Below are 8,945 nucleotides of genomic sequence, written 5' to 3' on the forward strand. Positions count from 1 at the left end.
CATCCCCCTGCCCAGCTTTTGGAACAGACATATGCCCTGCTTGTGGGAGGGAGGTCTTTTGCAGGTGCTGGATTAGGCCTCACTCTCACCCTCCAATTTTCCATCTAAAACACATACATATATACATAGTATTTTAATATTCTTTTGGAAGCCGCCCAGAGTGGCTGGGGAAACCCAGCCAGATGGGCGGGGTATAAATAATAAATTATTATTATTATTATTATTATATACACATCTGCATTTGGCTAATACACATTTGCCAAAGTATAACTTTACCCAGATAGAGAAAGGTGTAAAGCTCTGAAAGGATTTCAACCCAGTCCTCCCTCTTCCAATCTTTATTGGGGTGCGGACAAAAGGGGGCATTTGGGGAGATGGGCTGCAACTGGCCAGTTTTCCTCGCCCTCCCTTGTGGTTTATCCACTCACACACAGACACAGTGGAGATTTTGAGTTCCCGTTCATGAACAGCAAAACCTCCCCACACACCATTTACAAAAGCGGTTCTTGGACTACAACATGCTGCCATTCCAAAAACGACTTGATAGAACAGGAACACCCCCCCCCAAAAAAAAAAAGCCTTCCCTCACGCCCTTAAGGTGTGCAGAAGTAGCTTGGCAATCACTGCCATCTGTAGCCAACAACAATTTGGGCAAATGCAGTCTGAAACAGCAGAGAGCTGCTGAGTCTGGACAATACTGAGCCAGATGGACCATTGGTCTGACTCAGTAGAAGACAGCTTCTTGTGTGCCTCTGTCCATCCCCCACTCCATGTTCCACACTTTGAAGGAACAGCTGCCATGCAAATTTGGAATCCGCTAGGTTCATTCCTCCACACAAACATGTGGGGAGAGCCACAGCTCAGCAGGAGGACATCTTTTCTGCATGCCGAAGAGCCCAGGGTCAATCCCCATACTCTCCAGGTGGTGCTACCTGAAGACATTTTGTGTGCAAAGCATGCACACTATCACCGAGCTAATTTCATAAGCCTACGGCTTCCATTAGTGATGTATGGAAATGAGAGCTGGACCATAAGGAAGGGTGATCACCGAAGAATTGATGCTTTTGAATTATGGTGCTGGAGGAGACTCTTGAGAGTCCCATGGACTGCAAGAAGATCAAACCTATCCATTCTGAAGGAAATCAGCCCTGAGTGCTCGCTGGAAGGACAGATCCTGAAGCTGAGGCTCCAATACTTTGGCCACATCATGAGAAGACTCCCTGGAAAAGACTCTGATGTTGGGAAAGATTGAGGGCACAAGGAGAAGGGGACGACAGAGGACGAGATGGTTGGACAGTGTTCTCGAAGCTATGAACATGAGTTTGACCAAACTGCGGGAGGCAGTGGAAGACAGGAGAGCCTGGCGTGCTCTGGTCCATGGGGTCACGAAGAGTCGGACACAACTAAACGACTAAGTAACAACAACAACAACAAAAACCTTAGAAGAGTGTGTGGCCGTGAGGGGGTGCGCTTGGCTGTGATTATCTGGTCCATGGGGTCACAAAGAGTCGGACACGACTAAACAACAACAACAACGGCTTCCATTCACTTATACCAGGGGCTGGCTAACCTTTTTTGGCCTGAGGGGCAGATTCAGCCTGGGGAGGGGGGTACATGCCAATGGTGGATGCAGTCACCCCACACTCTTGCATGCTCACACACAAGCAGACAGTGTCACCCACCTCCCTCAGCAGATCTGGGTTGATTAGCAGAGGACAGAGGGTTACTGCCGGCTCTTCACTCATCAAATGACTGATCTGATGAGCCAGGAGGGGTTCACTGACATCTCCAACAGGGAGCTGGCCTCTGCCTACTCCAGCTCTGCATCCATATTTTTTTTTTCCTTTTGTCCCCCCACCCAAATCAGTGGGGGTCTCTGGTAGAGGGAAACAGTTCCAGAAAGAAATACTTGAGGGGGCTTGATCAAGGGGTCCCCCTCCCCAAACAGAGCCACCCCTGCTTTATGCCAGTGCCTTAATGGTGGGCATGGTTGCCAATCTCTGCAGAATCTGCCTTGAAAGCAACTCTTAAACAAAAGGTACGTTGAAAATTACCCCTTGACTGGTGGCTACTGGGAGTGACGGGGTGGAAGCCCAGGGAGGGTCAACAGCAGGTGAAGTCAGAGTCAATGATATTCAGAGTCAGACCCAATGAGAGATGAAGCCAGCTAATTCCTGGCTTGTCCCCACACTATGTCCTGCTGAATTCTACTAGGGTGCTCCTTAGACAGAGTGACAGCAAAGGCTACCCCCTGGACAGGTTGCAAGGAGGAAATCAGGCACATGGACTCTCCCTGTGAGAAAGCAACCTCCACTGTTCTCAATACCCTTGATCCTTATAAATAATAGTGTGGTTAATTATTATTTTTAAAGGAAGCTGTGTTGGCCCATAAAGGGGGGGGGGGGAATCATCATCAGTATGGCCTGTGCAGGTCCTGTTGACCCCAGCTCTCCTGGCATACTTAGAAACAGAAGATCTTCCTGCAGTTAACCAAGATTTCTGTTCCAAGACCAAACACAAGCTATACCTTGTAGCAGCAGGGGTTATTTGCAGTGGTAATAAGCAGTGAGTCTGCAGCAACAGGGGTCAATCTTGAGGAACGTTTTACAGCATGATGGCGTCCAAACATATTCACCCAGTCGGTGTGACCTTTTCCTTCCCATCAAAATTCCTCCCCTGCCAGAATTTGCACTGCAAGCTCCATGGGGCAGAGGGCTCTCTGGGTTAATCCTACTCTAGAAAAGCTCCATGCCTACCAACGCTGCAATATAAATAAAAGAAATTGTCAGCAACCATGCTGGGTCATTCTTGTTTCTTTTTTTTTTTAATTACACAGGTTTAGTGGAAGAAGAGGGAACATACTACACTCTTCCAAGCTGGTGGCTTTGAAACTTTCCCAGCCTGGAAGTATAAAGGCAATGTGCTCTGCTGCAGACACTCGGAATTGGGTTTGCTTAAAAGCAGTCTTGCAAAGATGTTGCCTGCTCCGGGGTTAGCCGCACTTTTTAAGAAGGCTACTCTCCATCTAAAAATACATAATTATGTACTGAAGCTTTTCAAGTCGCCCAATGAAAAACATGTGTCCTAGCTTTTTTCTTTTAAAAGGAACTTGTTTAGATTTAGAAGAAGGAAGGTTACAAAGAAAAGACCTGCCATCAATCAAAACAGAAATATACTGGTGCAGCGATTCTCAAGATTACATTTCCACTGACTTTGAGATCTAGACAAGATTGTGGGGAGGGGGTGTGTGTGTTATCAGCTGGTTTATAAGTACATCAAGCAACATGAAGTGAGGGTGGCGCTCACCTTTCCAAATTAATCCACTGTGAAATGGGGGGGGGGGAGAGATGGACAGACAGACAGATTTAAATCAATCAAGTTCAAGTAATTGCTCTTCACAGATGGGAGGCTGTCTGCTGTGCCTCCACGTGGGTCAGTGTTCTCAGCTTGCCTCCTTCCATTATGATGGCGGTGGTTCATGCAGAAACCTAGGAGGGTGGGCTCCTCCAATGGTGGGTAATTAACTTCTTAATCTTTACACACACCCTAAGAAGTCAGGAAGAGACCATAGCTCATTGGCAGGGTGCCTGCTTTTCATGCCAGCTTCAATCCCCAGCATCCCCAGGTAGCGTTGGGAATATTATCCTGCCTGAAATCCTGGGACAGCCGCTGCGAGTCAGTGTAGACAATATTCAGCTACACAGACCAATGGTCTGACTCAGTATAAAGAAGTTTCCTATAATCCTATTAAACAAAGGGACATATCTCCGTGGTAAAGCATCTGATCTGTAGGACAAAAGGTCTCAAGTTCATTCCCCAGTATCTGCATGCAGGACTGGGAATATTCCCCTGTTTGAAACCCTGGAGAGACAGCGCAAGTCAGGGTAGCAATACTGAGCTATTTGGACCGGTGGTTTCACTCTGTATCAAGCAGCATCTTATATATCAACTTCCTTGGGTACAAGGATAAAGCATCCCTCCCATCTCAGTGGGCCTAAAGGTTTGGGAAACCCGGTTGGTTAAAGGCAAATGAACTTGGCAGATACTTATTTTAGGACTGCACTGTTTTTAGTGAGTGATCCAAGCTTGCAGTGATGCTATGCCTTACATCAGCATTCCCCAATGTGGCGCCTACCAGACACTGCTAGACTACAGCTCCCATCATACATGTCCATTGGCCATGCTGGCCACGGCTGATGGGATCTGGAGTCCAAAATTATCTGGGGTCGGAGGAAGGTTGCTTTATGTCACATAAAGTGCTCCATTCTTTCATATTAGACTTACAGAACGGAGACCCAAATTGAGTGGCTCTGCATGCAGACAGTCCCAGGTTAATTTCCCCCTGGCATCTACAGTTAACAGGATCAGGAAGCAGGTGAAGGAACTGCTGGACTGCAATGAACAAACAGTCTGACATGGTATATAAAGGCAGCTTCCTAAACTTGCAGTTGTTCATAGAGGTGGAAGGAAGCAACCTTTGAAGCGGAACAGAAGAACATCAGAAGAGCCCTGCTGGATCAGGGCAAAGGCTCATCCAGCCCAGTATCCTGTTCTCACAGTGGGCAACCAGATGCCACAATGGGAAGCCTGCAAGCAGGAACCGAGCGCAACCACACTCTCCTCTCCTACATTTGCTGGAGAGGCGTACTGCCTCTGACAGTAGACACAGAGCACATAGGCATCCATTGTGGCTAACAACCACTGATAGCTTTCTCCTCCATGAATTTGTCTCATCCTCTTTTAAAACCATTCAAGTTGGTAGCCTTCCACCCACAATGTTCAGGGGCACTTTTAGTTCAGATGCCTCATGCTGTCCTAAGGCTGAATAAAGTCCAGAATTGAACTGACATCACACCAAGTTCTAGGCAGATTTAGCCACTTGGGTTGTGCATGCACCATAAATCAAAAGTGCATATTTCCCCCCAAGGAATCCTGGGAACTGTAGTTTACAGGTGCTTGGAATGTTAGCTCTGTGATTGTTAAACTACAGTTCCCAATATCTCTTTTTTGAGGGGGTGCTTTAAATGTATGGTGTGTATGCAGCCTTGGACATCACCGAGACCAAACTGGATGAAGCCCAAGTGTGACTCCACAGAGCCCACAAACCTCTTATCTTGTGGTAGGGTATAGACATTGGGTGAAGGAAGAAGAAGGCTTCACCACCCAGCGCTTAATGAATTTGCAGAACTCATTGTTGCAAGGATGAAGCGATAGCTTTAACATAGGATCATGGGGGGAAATATTGAAGGTTACGTCAGCCTTGCATATTACTATGCGGGGTCACTGTGCGGGGTCACTGTGGGCAACAAGGAATTCCACACAAGTGACTTGAACAGGCTAGCAGAACAGGGATGGCTCACTCTACCCCACCGACAGCCATCTATTTCTGCATTAGTTGCAGAGGATTCGAAACCCTTTCCTCCAAGGTCAGCATGAAAACCAAGGAGGTTGTTAGACAAGGGTCACTGAGATCCAGCCCTCCTTTGCAAGCTAGTTTAATGGAAAGCATTTGTTTTTTACTAGCCTAAGGCTTACAGACAAGGTTGGGTGTGGTACGGTCTGTTCTGTCAATGGTTATTAGTTGTGAAAACTATAGAACTTCCATGTTCTGAGGCAGCCTATCTAGAAATACCAGCTGCAAAGTACAACTGCAAGAGGAGGACCAATGCCTTCATGCCCCTAACACTTATGGAGGTGGGATTGTAGGCTGACCCAGAGCAAGATCAGTCTTAGATATCTGTGAGATGCAATTACACACTTGGGAGCAAGCTATCTTGCTGGAGTCCACTGGGACTACTCGGAAGGAAGTGGGAAATAATTCCAGGCCTGAGCTCCACTGAACTGATATTCGCTCACTTAACAAAGCCAATCCTATGGCCTCAGAAGAAATCCTTGCTGTACCCAGTGGTGGTTGCTCTCAGAAAAGTATCCATGCATATGGAGATGGGAAGCAGCTCACTGGTAGAGCATCTGCTTTGCATGCGGAAGGTCCCAGGTTCAATCCCCAAGGTAAGTCTGGAAGGAAACCCTGTCTGAAATCCTGGAGAGCTGCTGCCAGTCCATGTCAACAATACTGAGCAAGATAGACCAGTGGTCTGACTCTCAGTTTAAGGCAGCTTTCTGTGTTCTGTAGTATTACAGTGGGTTTTCTTTTTGGGGGGGTGGGATAATACATAGCAATGATTTATCTGGAACTTCAGCCCATTCAAACTGTGTTTTTAAATAACTGGTTTCAACAAGCCGCTATCCTATTCTGGCTCAAAGTGAGCATTGTCACGGCACCAAGAGCACTGTTCTCCTACAACACCTTCCTTGCATTTTCTTTGGGAGCCAAAAAATAAAATAAAATCTTGCACTTTTAAAAACTCCCCAGGAATGTACCAAAAACATAACCGGGAACAAGCAAAAGATGAACTTCACACCTCAGAAACACCTTTTGTTTTTCAAATGTTCAGTTTCTACTTTTAATTTTTCAAAAGTGGTAAGTCACTCAACTAAAAAGCAACATCACCCTTTAGTTCTAGCAACAGTTGTGAAATGGATGGCAATCGGCGGGTTGGGGGAGTGGTGCGGATGTATTTGTCCATTCACTTATTGAACAGGGGGGAAAACAGCATTTCAGTCCATGCCCGCCCACCCGAAAACTCAACTATTTCTTGCTGGGGGGGGGGGGGGGTTGCAATCAATGTAAGAGGCAGTTAAGGGCCTGGCGTCGGAAATAAAGTTGTTTCTAAGTTGGCCTGTTTCAGCAAGAAATAGCAGGGGGGGAAAAAGTTCCAGAGATGTCCAGTGGGGCTACTCGGATGTAAGTTTTAAACTAGGAAATAGGAGCGGGTGTGTGGGGAAAAGAATCTTTTCCAAGCCTGACTCCTCCCCAACCCAGTTTGTTCCCATCCGCAGGTTTGCAATTAAGAGATCGACAAGTTGCGGGGGGGGGGTGTTATAAATTATCTTTAAAAAAAAAAAAAGCAGAGACAGTGAAAGTTTTGCAAGAGAGTGAAGATCACAACACAGAGACTTTGGCATGGGGAACAGTGAAGGTTTCAACCCAGCCAGGAAGCGCAGCCAGTTGAGCGTGTGCGCCCACCTCCCTCTGCCCCGAATTACCTTGCAAGAGTAGGTCTGATGAACCGGATCCACGTTCACGATTTCCTCCACCGTCCCTGTGAGGACAACGTTGGCTTCTTCCTCCCTCCTCTCCAGTTCCCTCTCGGGACAACTTCCATTGCAACTGCCCAGCCACGATGCCAGCAGCAGCGGCGGCAAGAGGAGGCGCAGGAGGCGAGCGCCAGCGAAGGGGGACCCGGGGGCTCGCTTTTCCCACCCCATCGCGGCACAAAAGCAATCCGGGCGCGGGATGGGTGGGTGGGTGGATAGAGGAGGCTTGCAAAAAAGAGAACGAGAGAGAGAGAGGAGAGAAAAGGTAACAGGAGGGAGGCGGAGAGGAGGGGGGGCGGGAAGCAGCTTTGCTGGAGAGAGAGGGGGCGAAAGGATCAAGCCCTTACAAACTGCACAGTTGCACCCCCAAAATGGGATTTTGCAGAGGGAGGAAAGGAAGGTTACTTTTATTGCAAAAGGGGGTTGAAAGGAAAGCTGGTGAGGGGAGGAGAAAGCTAAAAGAAAGAGGGGAGAAAGGGATGGATTTCTAGCTCTGGTGAGGCAGAGAGAAAGAGAGATTTGCTTCTCCTGGTTTTCCTGCCCCTGCTTCTCTCGCTCGCTCTCTCTCCAGTGTGAGAAAAGGCAAAAGGGGGGTGGGAGGGAATTTGCATGCGATCTGAATTGCTGATAAGGAAAAAGGGGAGGGGGGAAGCGGAGGGGAGGGTTTGCGAAAAGGAAAGGGGGGGGGAGAGAGAAGAAGAAGAAGAAGAAGAGAAAGCCTAGCTTCGCTCCTAGCTGGCTCCCTGCCTGCTGCTCTGCTTCTGTCTTCTTTGCAAAAGCGAAAAGAAAAAGAAAGAAAGAGCTGGAGTAATAAGGGGAGAAACGCCACCCGCAGGAAATACAGCTCACATCAGGTTAATGGATAATCAGGCCGCCAAACGTGATGTGACTTTTAAAGGTGCAGCTTAAGACGGGCAGAAGAGGAAGTGGAGCAGTCTTCTGCTTGGAGAGTGGATTTATTTTTATTTTTATTTTTTTTTAAATCACAAGCCTTCTTTCCCAGTGTGCTCTCTTGGTTTACACCTTCTGCTTGGATAATTAGATTTTACTTGTTATATATATATATATATATTTAAAACTAGGGTGCAAAAAGTGGGGAGTGCTCTTACACCTTTAATAGTTTTGTAGAAAAGGGCGTTCCCTCTTCAACACAACAATTAAAGGTGCACGAGCCCCTCATCTTCTTTCCGATCTGACCACCAACTTAGCTTTTTTTGGTTTCAAAACAAAAGATGGGACAAATTCATGGACAAGGCTATCAGTGGCTACTAGCCATGATGACTGTGCTTTACCACAACAATCAAAAGCAGTAATGCTTCTAAATGCCATTTGCTGGAAACCGCAGGAGAGGAGGGAATTCTTGTTCTCTGGTTCTGCTTCTGAGTTTCCCACAGGCATCTGGTTGGCCACTGTGAGAACAAGATGCTGAAATAGATGGACCATTGGCCTGATCCAGCAGGGCTTTTCTTATGTTCTTACCTGTTTAAAACCCCTTATTTCTCTTTTCTGGGCTTTTGCCTGCCTCCACCTTCTGTTTGCATCCAGAAGAGATGTATAATCTGACAGTATAAATTTAAGTCATTCCCAGCACATAGGAACTTTGCCTGTTGAATTTCTGCTTGTCGTGTAGCACAGGAGCCCTACTAGAGGAAAATAATGTTGCAGGCTTCCCCACCCCCCATCCTCTGGGTGCTTCCACACTAGGGTTGGTATTCAGTTGTGTTTTGTTCAGAGCAGACGCTTTGAAATTAATGGACCTAACCTAGTCATGTTCGTTCATTTGAGTG

General features: G+C 47.2%; 1 protein-coding gene across 3 annotated transcripts in view; it reads right to left on the minus strand.

Annotated features, from left to right (window-relative positions):
* The window catches only part of AGRN (agrin), a 244,839-nt gene extending 236,984 nt beyond the window's left edge, over positions 1 to 7,855 (minus strand). Inside the window, exon 1 of one of the 3 annotated variants that reach the window (XM_081015949.1) lies at positions 7,108 to 7,855. In XM_081015949.1, the coding sequence (XP_080872075.1) occupies positions 7,108 to 7,329 (222 nt within the window). In that variant the 5' untranslated portion in view covers positions 7,330 to 7,855. The remainder of the gene's footprint in view (positions 1 to 7,107) is intronic. The other 2 variants (XM_081015950.1, XM_081015951.1) reach the window with 2 other exon arrangements.
* Between the last annotated feature and the right edge of the window lie 1,090 nt (positions 7,856 to 8,945).

Source organism: Podarcis pityusensis, assembly GCF_964106645.2.
Source record: "Podarcis pityusensis genome assembly, chromosome: 8".
Lineage (NCBI taxonomy): Eukaryota > Metazoa > Chordata > Lepidosauria > Squamata > Lacertidae > Podarcis > Podarcis pityusensis.